Raw genomic sequence first — 23,494 nt, 5'->3', positions numbered from 1 at the left:
CGGTGTCATCCGGGGAAGGATCCGAGGCCGCGTCTGAAGAGCACTCCGACGGTGACGCCAGACCTTCATCATCCTCGGAATCCGAAAACTCCGGCGAGGTTTGCGTCGGAACCGAAGACCGGTGAGCGGTCGGGGCCGACGGATAAGTTGCAGGAACCGGCGGTCGCAGAGGCAAGCCCGGAGGTGGAGGAGCGGGTGCTGGGAGCCCGACTGGCTGAGCCGGAACGGAGACCATCGGAACCGACGGATGTTGCAGGAAGGGCAGCGACTGCTGGAACCACGCCACAAAATCCTGCCAGGAGGTCATGTTCCCAACCCCCGCGACCGGTTGGCAAGGGGGCAGAGGAGCAGGCACCGGGGCAGGCCAGCGAAGAGGCATCGGAACCGACGAGGTAGACGGCAGTGGAACGGAGGCCTCTGAAGGCGCCGGGGCGGACGGCAGGGAGCGCTCAAAAGATTGGAACGGTTCCGGGAAAGGCGGAAACGGCATAAATTCCTCGGGAACCGACGGAGGAGGCGTGCAAGGAGGCGACGGGGTGTGGAGACTCACCACATCGTCGGGTATCAGGACTGGTTCGGCCGGAGAACCAGGCAGCACAGTCGGAGCTGGGGACAATGCACGGCCCTTGGCCCTCGACTTCGCCTTGGCCTTCTTGGACGGGGGCTCCGAAACAGCCTCCGGAACCGAAGGCTTGGAGGAGGACTTCGGCTTGGGAGCGGAACGCTTCTTGGCCTTCCGGCTCGAAGGACGATCCCCGGAACCGGAATCAGGTCGGGCCTCCGGAACGGGTTGCCCCGTCGGTTCCGAGGGGAGCGGCTCTGGCGACTTACGAGACGGCGCCGGTGACGGAGCGGCGGAGCGCGGCCTATCTCCCGAAGAGCCCGATGGCTTGGGGGGGAGAAGGTTGGCATCCCACAAGAAGGCACGGAGCCTGCCTTCCGATCACTCCTTGCCTTCGGAGTGAAGGACATACAAATGGAGCAGCGCTCGACAACATGCCCCTCGCCCAGGCAGATGAGGCAGAGCTCATGGCCGTCCGAATGGGTCATCTTAGTGCCGCATTTATGACACTTTTTAAACAAAGATGTCTGCGACATAATGAACGGTATCTCCCGACAGATGACAAGGGGAAAATACCGACCAGCAGAAGAAACGATCCAAAACTCCGAAGAGACGCTGGAAACGAACGCTAGACAATAAGAACCTTTTCGACGGCGGCGAAAAAGGAACTGAGGGAATGCCGGGGACGTTCGGATATATATGCATTCAAAATTGGCGGGAACACCGGCGCGCATGCGCGGTGGATCCGAACGTCCCCCTCACATCTCTTAGAGCTAGAAAAATCTTTTCCGCGGCTGGCCTGCGCCTGCGCAGTCCCAATGTGGGGCTGCACAGAAGGACGAAGACGATCAGATTTTATCACTACCATTAGCAATTCATTATTGAATGTTTCTACTTAATTTGCACTTAATTCAACTCAAATTAGTTGTTTTGATGAATACTGATTTCAAGGGAAGAGGGAATTGTATTCACAACTAAAATTCAAGGCACTAACAAATGCTTAGTTGGGTGCCCACCAGAGATGCCAAGTACCCACTTTGGGCAGGCATTCTTCTGCCAATCCCCCCGCCTTTGCCTCTGGGGCTGGTGGGAGAAACAGTGGGAGGCAGATGTGCTGTCGTGCAGAAGGACATTAAACAGAATTAAATATGAAGTGCAATAATGTCCATGGCCCAGAGACCCAGGAAATGGCAAGAGTCTCAAAAGAATCCTAAGAAACTAAACGGAAGGGGAGAAGTATCTTTCCCTCCATCTTTTAAAAGACTGTGAAGTGATCTTACTGATTTAATTCCCAAGGATTCCAGCTTCTCTGTTAGGGTCTGCTCCAAAACAGCTCTCAACTCTTTTGTTAAAGAAGGGTTATTCTTCAAAGTGTTTATAATATGGTGTTTATTCTTCCCTATTTTGGTTTCACTTTTCTCAGTTTCTGAAACACAAGAGGGATTTTTTAAAAAGTAAGTTACAGGATTAATATACACTATGCTCGCCCTTCAAAAAGGCAAAACCAAAAAAAATTATTAAAACACTGCATAAAAGATGTTTGCAATGGCATCATATGGCCATTTGTATTTTTGCTTGGTTAATCTGCAATTTTGAACTAAAGTAAGTATGACGGAATGCACTTTAAAGAAGGTTCCCTAAGTATAGCACTCAGAGAGCTGGAAGGGAAGGAGTTAACAATTGCCTGGAATGAGAGCCTGATTGACAGGCTGCTCCCTTCTCTCTGATTGGCCAGTGAGAACCAGCCTTCAAGATGACGGTTGCTGACAAGTTTTGAATTCAGTAGAGTTTATAAGTGAGTCTGACAGGGAAGGTCAGACAGTTTCCCTTCTGGAGTGAGGAAAAAGAAGTCTTTTGCCCAAACTGAAACATCTTTGTCTTGAGGAGGAATTCTAGTTAAGAATTCCAAGTATAAAAGCCAGTACAAGCTGAGACCCATTTACATAGCCACAATAGAAGTTGGGAGAGGTGTTTTTGGTAAAGAGTAACTGGGTAGTAAGTGGAGACTCCCATTCAAGCTAAGTGAAGGATTATATCTTCTTAAGTGAAGAATAATTCCAACCCAGTGTCTAAAGGGGGTTTGGCTACGAGGAGGACCCCAGGTCTGTTATGAAGGGAAAACAGTTTTGAACTAAGTTCAGAAAACCTGAGTTGTAAAAAGGAACTCTGTGAAGAAACATTGTTGCTGTAACCAAAGTATTAAACAAAACACCTCTCACTGTTAAGGATTAAGAACACAGAAACTAAGCTTCAAGAAAATTATGGTGCCTGTGACTTAAAAGAGTATTCTACCAACAAAGTTTACCTCAGCTCTTTCATTCCCTGACTGCATCCCTGCCTGTTTAATAAAGTTGTTGTTTATTTTGAATGTTATACAGTCTCCAGTGCCATTTCCAACATAGAGGAAGAAGGCTCCTGCTTTTTCCCCATCGAGTTTCTGGGCTGGGCTAAAATGCCAAAATTATAAATGCTTATTAGGGTGGAACACAAAAGAACTTTAAAACCACTAATAGAGACATGCTACTTGGGACTGCTCAGCCAAAGCTGGCAAACTTGGATTTTGGTGGGAAAATCTGTCTCAGAGTGGGAGATTGAAAGAGGGTCCGCCATAGCAAGTTCTAATCCTAGCTTTGTTAGCAGTCAGACCCCTTCCCCACACTGTAAGGGCAGTTTGTGGATATGAAATATCATAAAACAGCTTGCCGCAAGTCCTAGACACTGCCTAGCCCCAGGTAGAGAGTATACCAGCCAGCCTGAAGACTGGAAAGTTACCAAGCCATGAGTCATAGGGGAAATGACTGACTGACAGCCCTCACACCCTGGAGGGCAGCAGAGATAATGAGGCTTCCTGAGAGACATCTCCCTGCCTAATCTCATCAACGTCTGAGCCTGTCTGACGGGGAGGGCGGTCTACAAATGTAATGTAATAAATAACGTCTTCTTCCACCTTTCCATTCCCACTTACCTAATCAGGCTATTCAGCACATCTGCCTGCCCAATACTTACTAGGTCATCAAGTAATATTTTTACCCATAGTCCATTCCAGATAGTCATATCAAACCCTTCCCAAGTTATTGTCCTACCTCTGGACAAGCCATTAAGCCAACAATTTTTGGGAGCAAGACATCAGTTTTGCCCCAGTATACGTTTTGCCCTATGATGAGACTCCCCAGCAATGTGCTGTGTGTGTGTGTGTGTGCGCGCGCGCACGCACGCGTGCGTGTTCTGGATCCATACATGTACCCTCAGATACGTCTCAGCCCTCTTTCCTTCTCTCATGAAATGCTGGCCATTTTACTGCTGCTTCCATGGACCCCTCCTTCTTCAGGACTAGTAATCATCACCCTCCCCCTGAAATTGCTTTCCCATTTCCTCGCTGTTTTCTTAGTTAGCTCTATGTGTATGCTGTGTGTTTTCTGTATGCTTGCCTTTTATTTCTCTTTTAATAAAAAACCTTTCTTGTTGAACATCTGCATGATTTATTTGAGAGTTCTATACGGGAATAATCCTGGTATACATAGGTGGAGATTCCTGGTTACCCCCTCTCACTGTGTCTCCTTTAATGCTAATTCCCCCAACAAATTAAGGAGACTTCCTATTTGAGTAACAGCTTGGCCACAAAAGCCATTGAGCATTCTTGGGCAAGTCACAATTTCTCATTCTGAAATGTCTCACAGGCTTCTTTGAGGATAAAGGACAAGAATAATCACTTTGCACATGGGAAAGAGTTACAGAAACAGGAAGAACAGTAAGCTTCTATAATAATGTTCCAGATGTCTGAACATAAAAAACAGTGAGATGGTTCAGATATAACATCAAAGTTGTTTGGGACACGTGAATATGCTTAGTGCTCCCTTACTACCCCCCTTCACATGCTTAGAGATAACTAGTGGCTTCTAGTTTAGTGGAAGCTTTAGTTTGACATTAATTCCAAATTACAAAACCATGGTTTGCACTTTCCCTCCAAACAAGATTGCAAATCCCAGTCTGAAGCTAGTTTATAGGGCAAGCACAAACTATATCTTGTTCATTGTAAAATAGAAGTAACTAACAGCTTTGTTGCACAAGAAAAGGGGGATGGCGGGGAAACGTGTGGACTCAATGCTGATACATGTAGCACCAAATTATGATTTGGCATTATGCCTAAACCAGCCCTGGTCATCCACCATACTACTCTTCCATATTGGCTTCACTTGGCACCTGAAGAAGACACCATAAGAAAGCCAGGAGGGTGCAAAGATAAGAATTATGACTGAAATACATGAACTTGTGCCTAGAAGAAAGACCCTAAAATGCTGCCCCTGCCCACAAAAGCAGTAATAAATAGGCTCTCAATGCAAAGTAAAGGGCAGAGGTGACCCCATCAACCAAAACAAAACCAAGGTCACTTTAACTACAGATATGCCCTAAAAACAATGTAAGAGGGCAGCTCTCAGTCCACACAGCTGACATGCTGGTCCTAAAAACCTCTACTGTGAACAACCCGTAAGTTCACCTTTTCATATGTAAACTGTTAAACTGTGAACAATTGTACGCTGACATTTTCATATGTGACATTCTACACGTTCTACCCTCTTTATAAAAGCCACAGTTCCAATCTGTGACAGCCCTTGACAAAAGTTAATCCGGAGCTAAAACTGCATTCTTAGCAGTCCAGAGAAAGACTGATGGTAGGAGGAGAAGGGCAGCCAAGGACAAGCAGGTGAAACATAGCACCTGATCGTGCTGACAATTTCAGTATGTGGCTGGAAAATGTTATTCTCTCCTCACCCCCGTAAACCATACTTGGAGTCTGCGAGACAACAAAAATGGGTGTACTTATATTCCCAACAAAGCATTTACAGAATGCTTCCCAGAAACTTTGACTGGTCCTATTATTACCTTTTTCATCCTCTGGAAGCTCCTCTATGGGCTCCAGCATGTGCACCAAAAGGGCCTGTTCTAATAAGGAGGAAAAGGAGGAAGAGCACAGACAGAAAGACAGACAGGGCAGAAGTAGGTCAAGATAAAGGTTCAGAGGATGAAAAATTATGGCAAATATATGGAGATGTCGCATTTGATGATTTTTCTTCCAGTTCATTAACTTCAGAGCCCAGCAAATTATTTATAATTCAGGATACTGGGAATTACAGTGATTGCTTAGGTTAAAAATAACCATATGCACACAAAAATTCACCAAATCCAAACTGTGAATACCAAACCAGAGAAAAAAATTGGTATTCCTTGAATACTGAATTACTTCTATAGATTGATTCAATAATATAGCAGAAATGTGGTAAAAAAAATTTTCCTATGAGAAACTCTCTCGGATATCCGGAGGACTGGGGGGAGTCATTTTTCAACTAAATTTCACCAGATTTGCAGGGAATCTACTCCTGACTAAAGACCTCCATAAAGTGTCATAAAGATCGGGCCACAGGGCAATTTTACTGGAGAGTGGCTGGAGGCCCCCAGAGAAGGTGCCTCCAGCCACTCTCCATGATCCCCTATGGGAAAACAATCTGGAGGCTGTCCAGGGGGCTGAGGTGGATTCTTCAAGAAAACGTCACCCTATCTGCAGAGGATCTACTCCTAATGTACCTTTAAAGACTCCCCCAAGTTTCAAGCATATTGAACCCAATTGAGGGCCAATTCTACGGGCCCTCAAAGAAGGTGCTCCAACTACTCCGTTGTTTCCTAAGTGGGAAAAAAGTCAAAGCTGACTCCCGCTGCAGAAACATATTGAGGCAAGGCTGCCACGGCCAAGGCACACGCCCACATGCAAGCTGAGCTCGTCCCAGAGAAAGCCCAACAGAACCAAACTGAAGCAAGGGAATGGAATCCCCCCAGAACCGAACTGGAGCAAGGGGACCAACATAAAACCAGAGAATCACACCCATTCTCTCCAAACCAGATTGATGCAAGGGTGCTGTTGCAACTTGGCCCAACAGGACCAGTGTCATTCACAGCAGCCAGGCACTGGGTTCAGCCAGTGGGGGGATACCACAGAACACAACCAAACGGTACCTAGCCACAAGCACAAGGCATTCCCTTGCTTCAGTTTGCTTTTGTTGGGCTAAGTTGCAACAGCGTCCCTACCATCTCTGCAAAAAAAAGGGCAGGAGCTTCTGTTTTTTGCTGTTTCTTTACAGGGAAACAGCTAAGGAACAGCTAAGCCTTGTTTACCAAATTTTACTGAATTAATTCAGCAAAATTGAGTTTGGTATTCCAAACCTGGTTCTGTATTCATTATTTTGATTCAGAGTACCCGGAATTTACCAAATCAGCTAAAATTCATTTTTTAATTCTGAATACTGAACTGTACTACACACCCCTAGTTAAAAACATGATGGCGCCCGTAGTCCACAGTACCAGAGGAAATGGCATTATTTACAATCACATTCAACTATGGTTGCGTCCTCTACTTCAACTTAAGCGGCCATCCATCTGCAAGCAGAGTGGTAGATATTGGGGAATGGTGTAAGGAGGTCACAGAATTCAATGAGGCTGATCAGAGGACACTTCCCCCACAGGCTCCATGTGCAGTAAGACAGGATGGTGAGTGTAGGGCTAATGGTCTTTTCCATGGGGAGCAGAATGTGCACAAGCCAAAATGCCATTCCTGATTTCAACGGGAACAAACAGGAGCGTGGAAGAAACATCATTCAAATGTGATTAATGACCACTGTATATTACCCAGTTGATTTATATCATCCCTCCTTTCTACTCAACAATACATGTTGCCAAGGAAGATTCATATACGTTTTCCATCTCTATAAATTGTCTACAAGTCAAGCTAATCACGAGTTAATTAAGTCCTGGTTTCATCAGAAATTAGGCATGACTGACTTTTTCTGGACTAGAGCCAAAATTTAACTTTCCACTGATTTAATATACCCAAGAGGGTATATTATTGCTTGTAAAGTGGTGTAACTTCTAAGGCCCAGCTAGACGTGTCTGATCCAAGCTGAATGTTTCAACTGGCTTATTTACTGGAAAAAAGCAACACAGTCTTACCAGACTCATACAGTCTGTTGCTAGAAAGGAGGTGAATCAGGGTTTCCCCTTTAAGGCACAGTTTTCATACTTATTATTTAAAAAGGCCAAGTGGGGTGGAACAAAGTAGGGAAAGAGAGAGAGACAGAGAGAGAGAAAAGACCTGCAGAGATAAATAAAAATAAATAATCACCAGCAACATCATCCAAAATGAATACCCAATTGTGGTTTCAATAATCAACCCCAGACCCCATTATATGAATACTGAAAAAAGGATAGTTCTTTTGTATATACTTAGAGGGATTGTCAGCAATCACAACTCCTACTTGCCTACACTAGAAAGAATGGAAAAGAAATGGTAACGGCAATACAAATATGGATTTAAATTTAATGAAGACCACTTTCCCCCACCTGTCAAAAATGGCGTGGGAGGGACATAGAACAGATAAAACAGTGACAGGAGAAAACACTGAGAGTGTTCCTTTCCTCTTTGCCCTGTTAAGGCTGAGTGATGGGCCCAGGGGAGCTGACAGCTATCACGGGATACAACAGCCTCTGGTGAAAGAGCTGCACAAGTGTCAGCCTCTGTCTCGGAGACACAATAGGCCCCAGCGGCCAGTTCAAAAAACAGGACTCTCATTTCCGTGCAATAAACATGACCTTGTGAATTGGCCAAGTCAGCAAATCAGCTTTTGTATTCCCAAATGTATCCCTTTCCCACATCTTTAGCGCCGTCAAAGATTCTGAGATAAAACCAAACTTAATAAGGCTGAACGCTCTTCTCCAAATCCATTATTATGAGCTTTATTCAGGGTTGGCCATCATATTAGGCAGACTGAGATGGCTGCCTCAGGCAGCTGGATTTGGATGGCCTCAAAAATAGCTAATATATTTGTCATATCCTTGCTGCTAGGTCAACAATCAGGATTTTCTGAAATATTTTGCCCTGGCCCTGTTGATTTTACTACAGCAGAACTTCACACTCAGCGCTTGTTCCAAGGGTTCCAGTTTTGATTGGCTGTAGAACTAATGGGTGTTCAAGAAGAAAATGCCAACATGTTAAATTTACACATGACCCTTGACATCAATCTTATCAATATCTTTGAGAACAGTCTAATGAAAAAATCATTACTCTGTTAATTCAGTTTAGCTGTTACTTATTGTCATCTCAGGGGACAATGATAATTAAAGATTGTATGTCTTGAAGAAACTCACCATGCGCAGAGGGCAGACTTGATTTAGGCAGGACAGCATTCTGGGCTGAAGCTTTTGCTGGGAAAGCAAATGGAAAGACAAAACTACAGCTCAAATACGTTGTTATCAAATATCCTTCTCAGTGCCTTTATAAAAGAAGAAGTTATTTTCGTACCAAGCAAGTAAGAGCAATGTTATTTTAAAGTTTCTCTTGTTTCTGATTTCCACTTACCATCAGACAGCTTGATGCTTTCTACTGATCGGGTAGCCAGTTTTTGTATCTGAAATACAACAACAGTGAAGACCAGGCAGAGTTAGGAATGAGGACTCTTTTAAAGTACTAGCTTAATAACTGCCCTCTGTGGTCAAACTTTGCAAGCCACAGGTGATCAGGGATTGGATCACAAGGGACCACTGTATGGATTGAGGCTACGGCACAGAGAGAGGCAGGGAGAGTACTCCCCTCCACCCAAAAGAAGTCAACATGCAAACCCCTCAAACTGCTTAGCTCCTGTAGGGGGAAAAAAGCCAGGTACAATATGGGAAGTTCATACTACCTTGGTGGAGGCGGGGGGGGGGGGTCTCTACCAACAGAATGCCATGGGGATAAACTGCTTTTGAACATTAAAACTAATTGGGAAGATAGATGAGCATCTAGCAGTGTACCAGGCCACCCCCTCACTTGGCATGTGGTGGTGACCTGCTCTGTGTACAAAATAAGCTGTGACGGTCTCCGCCCAAGCAAGACCCCAAGGCTCCTGCTGCTCTTGACTGGTCACAATAGGGGGTAAGAGAGTGAGGTTTTTATATCTGCACACGGTGCACCAAAGCAAGGGGCAAAAACTCCGAGCTCGGTTGGATAGGAGGAGGAGGGGTGCCCCGTTCCCTTGGTGCTGGCGCCACCACTGCAAAGCTTGTGGCGAGATTACGGGGCCACCAGATGTGGCTTTGTGCCAGCAGAAGGGACTGTCATGCTACAGAAACCAAGATCATTGTTTGAAACAGAGCTTATGAAATATTTATCCTATAGTAAAAAGTCCAGTAGCACCTTTAAGACTAACCAACTTATTTGAGACCTAAGCTTTCGAGAACCACAGCTCTCTTTGTCAGATGCATCTGATGAAGAGAACTGTGGCTCTCGAAAGCTTATGCCTTAAATAAGTTGGTTAGTCTTAAAGGTGCTACTGGACTTTTTATTATTTTGCAACTACAGACTACCATGGCTAACTCCCCTTGACTTATCCTATAGCGACTGTTAATTGACCTGCACTCTTCTGCTTTATTTTAAAGCAGGCCTTTACCTTTGGCCCTGGGGTCTTAGGTAGAGGATACCTGTACAAAACAGACCTGGTGTTTCTGGGTAATAATAAGCTCATTCTGCTCTTGAAGCCTCTGCCCCAGTTCTTCTATCCTCTTCTTATAGAAGGCGTTGCTTGCATTCAGGTCCTCAGTCACTGAGGCTTTGAGCTTCTCAATTTGGGACAGAAGCTGAATGAAAAACACAAGTCCAGGAAAAGCAAAGTGTTCTAAATGCCACCTCTAAACGTTCTAAAGTAATTCTCTTTCTCTTTTTTAAAAAGGGGTTATTGGATTAAGGCTTGGATCCTATCCCATCGACGCAGGCTGCGAATGATACAGGAGTTGTTTTGGAAATGTTCTCTTTTTGAATAGAATAGTGGTTTTGGGGATAACTGCCGGAAGAAGGATTACGGAAATGGGAAAGCAATACTGGTACCCCCGTTGCAGTTACATAGAACATTTCCTCTTTTGACTGAATTGGACATTTCCTCACTAAGACATTTGTCTCATATTGACTTGTCTTTCTTGTAACTCAAGGCACTGGCACTTTATACTGGAAGCACTGGTCACTTTATGTCTATGTTTACTGTTACTGAGCGCATTGTATTATTCATTCATAAGACGTTCTTAAATGATATGTGACCTATATGATATACATTTATGATACTGCCTCTGAGTTTTTTTGAGCAGCCATAAGATACATATGTGATCTGTAAATGATTGTACTACAAACCTGTTGATTTGGAATGTTTATTGATACATTTGGATATACTGTTTCACTGCATATATATTGATATACATTGTAGTAAGCAGGGCTTTTTTTCAGGGGGAACGCGGGGGAACGGCATTCCGGAACCTCTTGAAAATGGTCACGTGGCTGGTGGCCCCGCCCCTTGATCTCCAGACAGAGGGGAGTTGAGATTGCCCTCCGCGCCGCTGAGTGGCACAGAGGGCGATCTAAACTCCCCTCTGTCTGGAGATCAGGGGGCAGGGCCACCAGCCATGTGACCATTTTCTCTGAGGGCAACCCACTGAGTTCCACCACCTCTTTTCCCAGAAAAAAAGCCCTGGTCGTAAGTTTTTCACGGTGCTTGTGCTTTTTTCTGCTGGTCTTTCCGTGATTCTCTCTTGCTTTGCCCACGTAGGTAAAAGGCCAATGCCAACTCCCATTTCTAGCTACGGCAGATGCAACTCCATAAGCCTAGGGGGCTCACTCCTCTTCTGTAAGCAACGGAGAAGCCCCACCTGCATACACAAGGCTGCTTTGAGGCAATAATTTTTAAAAATGGAATTTTTTGCCTGAAGTGGCGGCTGTCACTAATTAGTGCTTACAAGTTACCATTACTGCATGCTCCCATTCTATGGGAATCCCCTAAGAGCAAGGCAGAGACAGGCTGTTACAACAGAGAAGCAAAAGAGTAAAATGGATAGTTAATAAGCTGCTAATTTAAAGAGTAAACAAGTAGTGAGAACTGTGGAACTGACCGAGGCTCAGACAGCATCCTACAAGTTTCCCCTTATGAAAAACTCCATGTGTAATTCTTCAGGAGCTGGAAATAAATTAATAAGCAACCATCTTTGTGCAACAGATGCCTTTGCCTTGCTGCTTGTTTGTAAGACTGTCTGGCTGGAATGCTGCTGACCATCTCCTGAACTTGCCATGTACACATGCATGTGAAAAATCATTGTGACATGCAAAATACTCATGTTGGGAAATTCCGCGCGGACATACTCTTAGATTGCTAGGAATGTCCACAGAAAGAGTGCTCAGGATCAATTACTGGCTGAAGCTTTTCTCTCCTGCGGATCTTGCACTGTTAACAGACACAGTCAAAATGGAAACGGTCCCCTTCAGAGAAATCACAATCTGATGGATATTCTACTAGCAGCTTAATGGCCTTGGTTTATTCAAATACTAAATCTGAAATCAAACAAAAGATGTGGGACACTGAACTTCAACAGCATTTAAGTTCTGCTGCAAAACACCATCACTTTAGGAACAAGAAACTGGTCTTGTCAAACCCTCTTCCCAAATTGAAAAGAATAGGGGATAAGTCAAATAAATTCACAAAGGAATTTTATGTAAGTATTATGAAAGGAAAGAGATTAGAGTTTGGAGAAGCACTGACGACAAAGCAAGCACTGCCCCACTGAAGCACATTTCAAACCGATAAAATACCACAGAAAATCTGAACCCAGACCCCGCCCTTTCCTCTTCTCAAACAGCCAACATGAGGAATGTATGTATTTATAGATGTAAGGAGAGATGGATCTCTGCTGGATCAGACCAGTGGTCCACCTAGTCCACCATCCTGTCTCACACAGCGGCCAGCCAGTTACTCCGGAGGACCAAGAACGTGGCGTAGAGGCCAAGGCCTTCTTCCCCTGATGTTGCCTCCTGGCACTGGTTTTCAGGGGTTTACTGCTTCTGAATGTGGAGGTTCCTTTTACTCCCTAAGGCTAGCAGCAACTGAGAGAGACATCCTCCATGAATCTGTCCAATCCCCTTTTAAAGCTGTCTATGCCCGGGGCTATCACTACAACCTCTGGCAGAGAATTCCACATTTTAATCATTCATTGTATAAAGAAGTGTTTTCCTTTTGTTTGTTCCGAATCCAAATGAGGCTGATCATTTTCACTGGATGCCCTCAAGTTCTAATATTTGGGGAGAGGGAGAAAAAGTTCTCTCTGTCCATTCCCTCTACCCCATGTCTAATTTCATAAACCTCTATCATTCCCCACCCCCACCCCCCTTAGTCATCTCTCTTCTAAAGTGAAGTCTCAGATTCTTCAGCCTTACCTCATAGGAAACGTGCTCCTGCCCCTTAATCATCTTGGTTGCCCCTTTTTTCCAGCTCTGCAGTTCCAGCTTTTTGAGATACAGTGACCAGGACTGCATAAAGTATTCCAAATTAGGCTGAACCATAGATCAATACAGGGGCTTTATAATATTGGCTGTTTTGTTTTCAGTCCTTTTCCTGATAATCCCAAGCAGAGTTTGCCTGTGGCACTGGACTGACATTTTCATTCATCTACCCACTGTGACCCCAAGGTCTCTTTCCCTGTATTACAGATACCTTTGCGTATAACAAGATTAACAAACAGCTTTACCTGGTGTTTTTCATTTTCATGTTCTTCTTGAAGAGTTTGTACTTGAGAAGCCCATTTACTTTCCTATGTAAAAAATAGAACAGACAGACTCACTATTTGGAAACATATAATGCTAACTTTAAATTCAGCTACAGAAAACGTAGCATGAAGACTCATCATGAGCATGAACTCATTGGGGAGGGGAAATCCTTCCATTCCAGCTTCCCCACACTCTGCTCTACCTAACTGCCCTTCTTCCCCACGACTCCCTCCTCAACTTACCTGCAGTTGCAGGCAGGGGACCAGGGAAGCTCTCTCTAGGCTGCCACCACTTTGGTACAGATTTCCTCAGGAGGACCCAGAGCACCCAACCGATCCCTTTTGTTTACTCTTTCCCAGTAGGTTTTACTTTATGTGTGACCAAATGAGGTGCGAGGACCCAGGCAGAATAATTAACAACTTTATTTAAAAGGTTTAATAATAACCGGTGTTCAAAACTTTGTAGATTAAACAGAAAGTAAAGGTTGGTGAACAAACAAAATAAAACATCCTAACGCATATATCTAGATTGTTCCTAGCTGCCCCTTGGCGACTAGCTTCACTCTGACTCACCCCTTCTGGCTGAGGGATCCCTCCGTCTGCAGCAGCCTCTCCTCAGCTCTGCTCCCTAGGAGTGAACACCCTCCCACTGTGGCGAGGCCTTTTATCCCTTCACTCAGGCATCATTCCCCTACTTCTCTAGTGGTACCTTTCCCCCCCTCCAAATCCCCTCGTAACCATTCACAAGGTGCAAAGGGGCCCTGGGAAATGTAGGCCCTGCAGTCACTCCAGGACAGGCTTCCCTGGAGCCACTAGTCCTCACTACACAGGCCCAGGCTCATAACACCTGGTCACACACCATCCTCCCGAGTAAACACAGCAGAACATTTTTCTCTCACTTGCTCAGTTGTACATTTTCCTCCACCCCCCCCCCCGCCCCAACCTGACTGGACGTGTGTCCCCCTCCATCAGCTAATCCTGACCCTTTTACAATATCTGTAGGAGCACGGAGGTTGCAGGTTATTTTCTGGGAAGGAGCAAGTCTTCTATATATATATATTTATATTTTATATTTTTCTACGAATCCCTGGTTTGCAGAAACATTTAGCCAGCCCTGGGTTGTTCCCCCACCTGTAGATTTTTGATCTGTACAAGAGGGCTGTTACCAAGCATCCCCTTCCTAGAAGCATGCTCTCAGCCCCGACCCACTAAACTAACACCCTATCAGCTGTTTCAGGAGCTAGCAAGGCATTTTGGAGAAGGAGAGGTCAGGGGTTTCCTTACTTACACTAGTAAGTAGCCCAAACCCTTGGTGGGAGACTGATCCACTGACAGGGTGTCCACATGTCGCCCTGAGAGCTTAAAAGCTGGGTGTCCACCTTGGTCATCAATCTAAGTCCTCCTGATCGCAAAATCTAATTACTATCAAGCTGTCGGGGGGTTGCCTAGCAATGATCACTGAGGGCATTTTGTTTCTATTATTTTGGGGAGTTTTAACCCCTGCTATAATTTTTTTTTTTTTTTAGATTTCAGATTTTTCTGCAAACCTGGGGCATTTTTCAGGTCAGCAGAAAGATCTGTCTTGTCTGTTCATGGTTCCAGTCTCTGTATTTAAGTATCCACAGTCTGGGTCACATTGAGAATTAGATATATTGATTCACAAAGCCTTTATGTTATTATTAAGAACTATTCATTTTTCTAGGGTATACTTTGCAGTTCTAATTCAACATGAAATCTAAACATGATCAGTGACTGAAGTCCATGTTTACTCTGATTCTAAAGCACAAATATGCTAGTTTGAGGCTCCAGAACTGGTACCCTTGAGAAAGTAGCTGAAGATTGCCTCAGGGATCCAGTATCTGCGTGTTAATACCCTGTCTTATATAAACAGGATAAGGGGACCAGCCTCTGTGGTTGTTGCTCACTGAACTCGGTTGCAAATTACCTGTCTTTCAAGAAGCTGAATTACATTCTGGTCATCTGCAGCATTCCGAGGTTTCTCTTCTGTGAATTCATAGCTGTCTTTTAATGTGCCTAAATTGGATTTCAAGTGTTTGTTGGACTTCTGTAATTCTACCAGATGCTAAGAGTAAAAAAAGAAAAATGTTAATCCCGATATATATTGTATGAAAGCACTACAGAATAGAATCCTGAGACAGGACTCTTTCAATTACGATTTTTTTCTAGTCTTAGTCTTAGAATTTTTTGAAGAAAGGTAGGCTAAAAATGTTGCTGACAGATAAATGAATGAATGAGATATTGAGCATGCTATGTTACAAAAATGCTTCTAATGAGCAAAATATTTACTACAACCCGCCAGTGCGGCGCAGAGGATATACGGTTAGTTCAAATCGCCACTCATCATGAAACTTGCTGGGTGACTCTGGCCAAGTCATAAGAGTTGTTAAGAGGGTAAAATGGAGGACGGGAGAACCACATTACCTACGTCTTCTGCCAACAAAGCATCTTCAGGGGATTCTCGTAGTCTTTCAATGATAGTAAACTGGACTTCCTTGGTGGTCTCCCATCCAACTACTAACCAGGCCCACCCTGCTTAGCTTCCAAGCGCTAACAAGACTGAGCTAGCCTAGGCCTTCCAGGGCAGGATGTGTAGGCATGAGAGAGAATGGTATTTCACTCTGACTTTTGTAGTGGTTAAGTGCTTGGGCTATGAATTAGTAATCTGCTACTACTCACTATTGCTGTGAGTTCAGTAGGTGGCCTTGAGTAAACCACTCCTCTCAGCCCCAGCCTCCCAGGTGTATCATGGGGATAACACGACTTTGTTCACTGCTCTAGGTAGAGCACTAATCTTTCTAGAAGAGCAGTATCATGCACAGTTATAATAATAATTATTATCACTGCCAGCCCACCATACCATGTTAGTTTTATATCATGTAATCTCCTCAAGAAAGATCCACGTTGAACGGGTCTTTCACCAATTTTATCTCAATGCAGACATTATTATTCCTCATACGGGGACAGCAATTGTATCTTGGGTAGTATTCTACCAGCTTTTCTGCTAGTGAGACACAAAGAAGGGGCTGCTTCTGACCAATGAAAAGGCTATGCTGAGGACTGTGGGACAAACCACATGGGCTACAATGAAGAAGGGGATCAGGCAAGATTAAGGGGAAAAAGCTGGCAGGATACAACCTGGTTACAGTTGTCCCACTCTTACAGCATACACGATACACATACATTGGATGTCTTGTCTGTAAAGGGAACTATACACAGCGATCCCAATTCACATCAGTCCACACTGTGAAATCTGCATCCTGTATATTGGAACATACTGATGGTGTGATTTGGTCTTACACAAATTAGAATCTATGAACGCAGGTAAATGTGATACCCAATATATGGACGCCGATTGACACTGATTGTCCCATGTGCTCCTTTTGGTTGGACCTATCACATTTTGAGTCTGCAGTAAAACATCAATGACTGATCTCATGTCCTCTTTGACTATGATATGAAGCTCTACTGTTAGTTATGTGACTGACTCTTGGAGCTTGGAATTGTCAGTTTACTTTTATCGTGCAATTTTTTGCAATTTTTGTGGAAGGTTTGTATTTCTTACTAAAAACTTACTTATTTTCTAAAGAGACTGGAAAGTCACTGGTTGCAGAACTGCGCCCTGCATTTGTAACATTTTTACATCAAAATATCTGAACAGCAATGTTCATATTTTAAAGAATGAGCAGAAATATGGTTGGCAATCAGCTGCTTCTGCATAAGAAGTGATCTGAGAAAGGATTAAACATAGCTGTATGTATTTAATATTTTGATCCACATTAGAAAGGACAACCATCAGCAAACTTAACTTTGAAAGAATAATATTCCAATAGGAACAGGACAATTAAATGTTTAATATCCAACTAGTAATATAGCTCAATAGTTAATTACAGAAATTCTGTATAAAAATTCTAAATTTCAGCCATTGTGTCTACCCAATTTTTCGTGGTAGCAGAGGAATAAATACAGCCACCTCCTCCCAGCTCCTGAACTGCTGATTGGCACTGATTTCCAAAGAGATCTCCATGCATGCAGGCCAGCAAGGAACAAGGAAAAGGACCATGAACACAACACCCCTATGAATGCAAAAATCCTCATCCATTTGGGAATATGCCAGAAGAAAGCCTGATTCCATAACTGTTTGGCCCTTAGCTAAACTGGGTGGGTTAGGTTTAAGAGCTTTAGCTTATTTTGTCTTCACTACATAAAACCATGACTATACCCTTATAAAACCTTAGCCGTAGAAAACCAGTATTTACAGCGCATGAGGTTACGTTCTGCACTTGGGGAGGGGATGTGGCTTAATAGAAGAGCCTCTCTTTTGCGTGCAGAAGGTCCCAGGTTCCATTCTTGGCACCTCCACTTAAAAGGACCAGGTAGTAGACTATGGGAAAGACCTGTGCCCCACCATGAAGAGCCGCTGCCAGTCTGAGCAGACAATGCCGACCTTGACGAACGAAGGATCCGAGTCACTATAAGGTAATTTCATGTGTTCACTTCAAGTATTGTGACAAGAAACTGTTTGAAACTCTACATTTCAAATACTTACATTTTCTAATTCTGTATTTTTTGCAGTTAGCTCTTTAAACTCCTTCATAAACATCTCTTTTACTTTTTCTAACTCAGTGGCCAGTTTTTCTTTTTCCTCTTCTTTCCATTTGTGAAATAAGTGCCGAATCTCTTCCTCTTTCGATCTGTGTTCCTCATATTCCTGAAATCATTTCAATACGTCATTCTGAGAATTCTGCCAAGGTGGAAACTAACAGCAAGCGTTCAAAACAACACAAAGTAAGCAGCACAAAGTTCTTCACTGAGAAATCTATGTTACATTTTGTCCTCTGGGGGACACGCCAACGGCTTTTAAGCAACTCGTTTTCCACTGAAACCATTTATTTCTGACTTTGTTTTCTAAACTATTTCAGTCTCCCAACAGCTTTGCTTAACAGTGAGAAACAGTAAAAGTGCTTTTCAGAAAACAGGACCTGCTTGCTCGTGCAACAAGGCACCAATTCAGGCATCCTGTGCAACCTTCTCGCCTTATCATGGACTCCCCAGACGTAAGCAATTATCTTCTGTTTCCCTGTCTCCATCCACTCATGTCTTCACCTTCCTTCCATTCCTGAAGTTCCCCAGTTCCTGTCCAACTCTGATTTCTGATGCTGACCTTCTGGTCTAGCTCAGACCACTTTTGCTGCGTCAGCTGTCTGCTTTCTACTTTGCAACAAGTTATCCCGCTTGGTCCTCTAGCCTGACCCTGGCCTCGACCCTCTATGAACCTTGAACAAGACACGTAGTCTCTGCCCAAGTGCAGCAGTTTGCCAGACGAGAGAGAGGTCGGCCTGCTCTCGAATGTACTCTACAGAACCACCACTACAGATGGCCAGAGGTGGGTACTGCCGCTCTCAACTGAGAAGGAATCAGGGTTCCTCCCAATCTTCTAGAACTGCCAGTTCTAGTCTGGCTCTTTAGTCTAGGCAATTCATCTCTCAGGCGCAGATTAAACTGCTCTGAGGCACCCATCCCTGCACGCCCGCTCAAATGACCACCTGTGTTTCCTCTCACATGTCAGCTTGCCCACAGAACATCAGCCTTGACAATCTATATGCTCAGCCCTTCCATTTCATTTATTGATCAAAGCTAGCTCTGCGTCTTAATTTATTCTATAGTGGAAGCAGCCTTGTCAAGATTATTCCAGCCTCAATCTGTTGCACTGAGTAGACAATGAATGAATGCCATATGGGAGAGGAACAGAGCAATTTAATAATTTCAGTTTCTATTCTAGTATAGTCAATAGCATTAAATATTAAATCTGACCGACATGATAATGGTGCAAACAAAGAAATAAAGTTATCGTTGTACAGAATCCCGCAACAGAAGACTGATTCAAAACATGCCCCCACCTTAGCCAGTTTGACCGCGTGAGCACGCTGTTCGGCTTCTAACTGAGACTTGGTGAGTTGTAACTGATCCTTCAGCTTATCAATCTCTGCCTGTAGTTTATCTGCCTGTGCTTTCTTTTTCTGATCTGCTTGAAAGAAATACACATTTAGTAATCTTTTAATTATATTTGGGGAAATGCAGCCCTTCCTTTTTTTTATATAACTCTATTAAAAATTTCAGCATAATTATAAAACATAAAAACAGTAAAGAAAAGAAATGGAAAAAAAGACTAAGTAAAAATACAAGAGGCTAAAAAGAAAACAAAAACAAAAAATAAAGAAGAAGAAAGGGAAAAGAAAAAAATACAGAGTAAAAACAGTAAAGCGACTGGACAAAAATAGAAAATCTAATAAGAAAGCTATAATAACATGAAAAAGAGAACCGAAATCTAAATAACAGGAATATATACCAATTTTCCATTTGAAGCAATCAAAAGCTGATATTTATTCTTCACTAACTTTGGAAATGCAGCCCTTCCTAGAGAAACCTTTCCATCACTATGTGGTGGCAGAGAATGCCACCCCTAATGGAGTTTTCAAGGAAAAAGACTAACAGAGGTGGTTTGCCATTGCCTGCCTCTGCAACCCTGGTATTGGTTGGAGGTCTCCCATCCAAGTACTAACCAAAGCCGACCCTGTTTAGCTTCTGAGATCTGACAAGATCAGGCTCATCTGGGCTATCCAGGTCAGGGCTTCCATCACTATAGCTGGCAGTAAAGCCAAGGCTGGCTTCCATGCCAATCACAAAAGCAGTAGAACCAGGCCACACCAATAAGCTTAGGGGACTCCCCAGATACATGGAAAAATACGATTTCATAAATTAACTAAAAAGGAAAGGGGGAAATAAATCTAAAACAGCCTGACAAGAACTGAAAAAGTTTGAGGATCATGGGAGTGTTCAGGTCAGGGAGGAAAAACAAGCATATGAAATGAGCCTCTCAGGCCTCTTATTGCTCAGAGGATCCTGGAGAGGTATGTCTTGGGGATGGGAGATCTCAAAATTGTTCCTTTTGCCCGCTGCCCCTCACTGGCTTGTGCTTTCCCAAATTCTGTTCTGTGGACTGCCTTCCTGATATTAACATTGCCCAAAGCAACAAGAAGAACTCTTGCAAACTACTCTGAGAGCCAAAGTTTTACTGCAGGGAAAGACATTTGGTTTAGTGAACATTTGGTTTAGTGAACTTCGCAAACATTATCCTATGTTAAGAGAAAGAAATCACTGTGAACAAATTAAAACAACAAAACTATCTTGACTTAATCAAAGGTTCTTATTAATCCACATTTTTTAACCTTGCCAGCCAACTCCCCTCATTTCCAAAGCTAAGGTGAACACCGATGTTAATCTTGAATAAGAAACTGCACCTGATTTTTCATTCAAGATGAGACCAGCTTCCTTCCTGTTCAAACCTTGCATGACAAATATTATATCCAATGGAAAATGGGGTCAGCCATCAGCTTTGCCCTTTACTGCCCAACTTATAATTTTTTTGAAACAATTATATATACACTAATTGACGTATTCTTTGCTTTGAATTCCAAAGAGGTACCCACATTAGTTTGCAGCTGGCGAAATAATAAAGAGCCTCTTTATAGACCATTGATGAATACGCTGTGGCACAAGCTATGTGGGCTCTGAATCATGAAACATTACACCACAGTAAATGTGCTAATAGTCTGTAAAGTGCCACAAGACACTTTGTTATTTCAGCTATCACTTTTGTTAACCATAAAGTTCCACCTCTGCAACAAAAAACAACAGATGATAAAACAAGACAGCTGAACTGGGTGCGCGGGGGGGGCGCGGGGGGGATGCTTCACAGATAGCAACCCCCCCCATCAATCCTCTTTAATTTAATCAGAAAGCAGCTGCAGTAGAGATTACTATAGGAAGAAAACAAGAAAAACAGAATGTGAGAGGCAATGATCTGAATAAAGAAAAGGCTCTTTTCAGGTGGCTCCAAATCACTAGAGCGCCGACTGCACTGATTACAGGTTCAATTATGTCACAGAAATGAAATTGGTGAGTGTTTGAGCAGAATACTATTACTGGCTGACAGTGAGATCCTAGGCACACCTACCTGGGAGTAAGCCCCATAACTACAACTGAACTTACTCATGAGTAAGTAGGAGTCAGTTGAGAATCAACTAGTTGCTACAAACGGAATGCAAACATGGCATATGTAGGGTTCCCAACAGGTCTGGATAAAAATCTCCTGCCCCTTTAATAGAGGTTTAATGCATAGAAAAGGGCCAGTGAAGCTTTTCAGGGCAGGGAGGAAAATAGGATCACCTGGTTACCAGCTCTATTAAAAGGACATGTCTTTTTTTTATCTTAGCAGTTGGCATCGCTATTTGTAGGCTCATCCTATGCATCTTTATTTGGAAGCTGCACTGCATTCAATAGGACTTACTCCCAGGTTAAGTGTAAATAGGACTGCATCCTTAGTCATGACTGCTCTAACTGGGTTAAGGTGATGGTCTCCAAACCCAGCTCCTTCTCTGAGTGGTTACTGCCAATTGCACTTTGTCATATTTAACAGCACTAAGGTTGTGAGGTGGTTAGAGTGCTGGACTAGGATCTGGGCAACACGAGTTCGAATCCTGGTTCTGCCATAGAAGCTTGCTAAGTGATCCTGGGCCACTCACACTCTCAGAGGGTTGTTGTGGGGACAAAATAGTAGAGAATTGTAGAAGCCAACCTGGGTCCCTGTTGGGGAGAAACGTGGGGTATAAATGAAGTAAATAAATAAATACATCCTATGCTAGAAAAAAGACAAATGACCAGTTCTGATAAATGCATTATTTTTCTTCCAGAACTTCGACTCACCACTGTGTGATTCTTCAGCATGGCGACGCTGCAAATGATTGTGCAGGAAGGAATAGTTCACAAAACTTTTTTCACAGAATTGACACTGCAAAATAAAAGTAGAGTTTCGATTTTTAAAAAATCACTGAGAAATGCAATCGTAATAGATACAACTGAGGAAATATGCCTGCATATTTCATACTAGCCTAGGGCCCATTCTGAACTGTACAGCTGGGCTCAGAAGAAGGCAATCGCAAACGACCTCTGCTCCAAACTTGCTTTGAAAGCCCCTTGCAGAGGGCACCATAACTTGGTTGCGACTTGACGGTGCACACACGCAAACTGTGTCAGATCCATTAATTGGCAGTTCTGATTGATCGCTCTACTTTTGTTTTCAGTTTGTTAGACAGACATATTTTTAAAAAGGAAAAATAAACTGGTTTTGCTTTATTCTGTTTATGATTTACAGTCGCACATCACTTGCTCTTCACTCCTCACATATAGTCTTCCTTGAAGGAGCTACTACAACATTTAAAGCAATCAGTGGTGTGAAACTCATGTAAAATGGCAATTGAAGAAGTTGTTCAGCAGAACCTAATTCTTACTGCTGAATTCCCAACTCTCATCTACTATTTAAAATCCTTCTACTGATAGCTACTATGCTATTAAATATAAATGTCTCGGAACAGTCACTAAGAGCATAAATAATTAAGTTACACTTTTGTTGGATAAATGCAAGAACACAAAAATCCCTGACAGAAAGGGCTGAATGCTGCGGAAATGCCAAAACGCAGCAGGGATCCCTCGTCCAAAGCATACCACATGACTTAATGCATTAAATTGGCCATACAATATTATTATCCAGCTAAGCACTCGTGTTATAACTGTCCCACTTGTCCGTAGTGAATGCATGCCTGATTCCACAGGCTATTGCCTTAGAGCATGGTACATTAGTGTCGCTGGTGATGAGCCATGTACTGAGCTCTTAAATCAGTCCTCTTATTCATAAATAAACATAAATTATATGCAACAGCACAGTACTTTCACACTTAAAAGAAAAGGAAGTGGTTTGGAGTTGGGTCTCTTGATGCCATCTTGTGTCTGAACAGCAATTGCATTTGATTAACATTTTAATGTTTCTAGCTTTCCTTGAATAATCGTGCATTAAATACAAATTAAAATGATGCTAATCTGTACAGCGATTTAGATTTAATTACCAGTTACTGGTTTTCCCCCCACAAAGTGTGCATGGCCCACTGCCTACTTACACAGAGTCCTATCAGTGACAACTATAGTGAGAAGTGTAACTAATCCAGAGGGGTTAGCTGTGTTAGTCTGTGGTTGCAAAATAGTAAAGAGTCCAGCAGAACCTTTAAGACTAACTAACTTTATTGTAGCATAAGCTTTCGAGAACTACATACATCTGACGAAGAGAGCTGTAGTTCTCAAAAGCTTATGCTACAATAAAGTTGGTTAGTCTTAAAGATGCTACTTAACTCTTTAATGTAAGTGTAATTAATGCAACTCCACATGTTTGCAACAGGCTTGGGCATATATACTTTAGATGCAACT

General features: G+C 43.2%; 1 protein-coding gene across 3 annotated transcripts in view; it reads right to left on the bottom strand.

Annotated features, from left to right (window-relative positions):
- DZIP1 (DAZ interacting zinc finger protein 1) overlaps nt 1–23,494 on the bottom strand; it is a 43,846-nt gene that overhangs the window by 12,548 nt on the left and 7,804 nt on the right. For 2 of the 3 annotated variants that reach the window (XM_054975022.1, XM_054975023.1), the window contains exons 3-11: nt 21,944–22,028; nt 19,078–19,202; nt 17,727–17,888; nt 15,105–15,242; nt 13,142–13,204; nt 10,079–10,219; nt 8,964–9,012; nt 8,753–8,809; nt 1,843–1,988 (exon numbers count right to left, since the gene is read on the bottom strand). In XM_054975022.1, the coding sequence (XP_054830997.1) occupies nt 1,843–1,988; nt 8,753–8,809; nt 8,964–9,012; nt 10,079–10,219; nt 13,142–13,204; nt 15,105–15,242; nt 17,727–17,888; nt 19,078–19,202; nt 21,944–22,028 (966 nt within the window). The remainder of the gene's footprint in view (nt 1–1,842; nt 1,989–8,752; nt 8,810–8,963; nt 9,013–10,078; nt 10,220–13,141; nt 13,205–15,104; nt 15,243–17,726; nt 17,889–19,077; nt 19,203–21,943; nt 22,029–23,494) is intronic. The other variant, XM_054975025.1, reaches the window with a different exon arrangement.

Source organism: Eublepharis macularius, chromosome 3, assembly GCF_028583425.1.
Source record: "Eublepharis macularius isolate TG4126 chromosome 3, MPM_Emac_v1.0, whole genome shotgun sequence".
NCBI classification, from domain to species: domain Eukaryota; kingdom Metazoa; phylum Chordata; class Lepidosauria; order Squamata; family Eublepharidae; genus Eublepharis; species Eublepharis macularius.
Note: the sequence above shows the minus strand (reverse complement) of the source record. Positions and strands in the feature narration are given on the sequence as shown.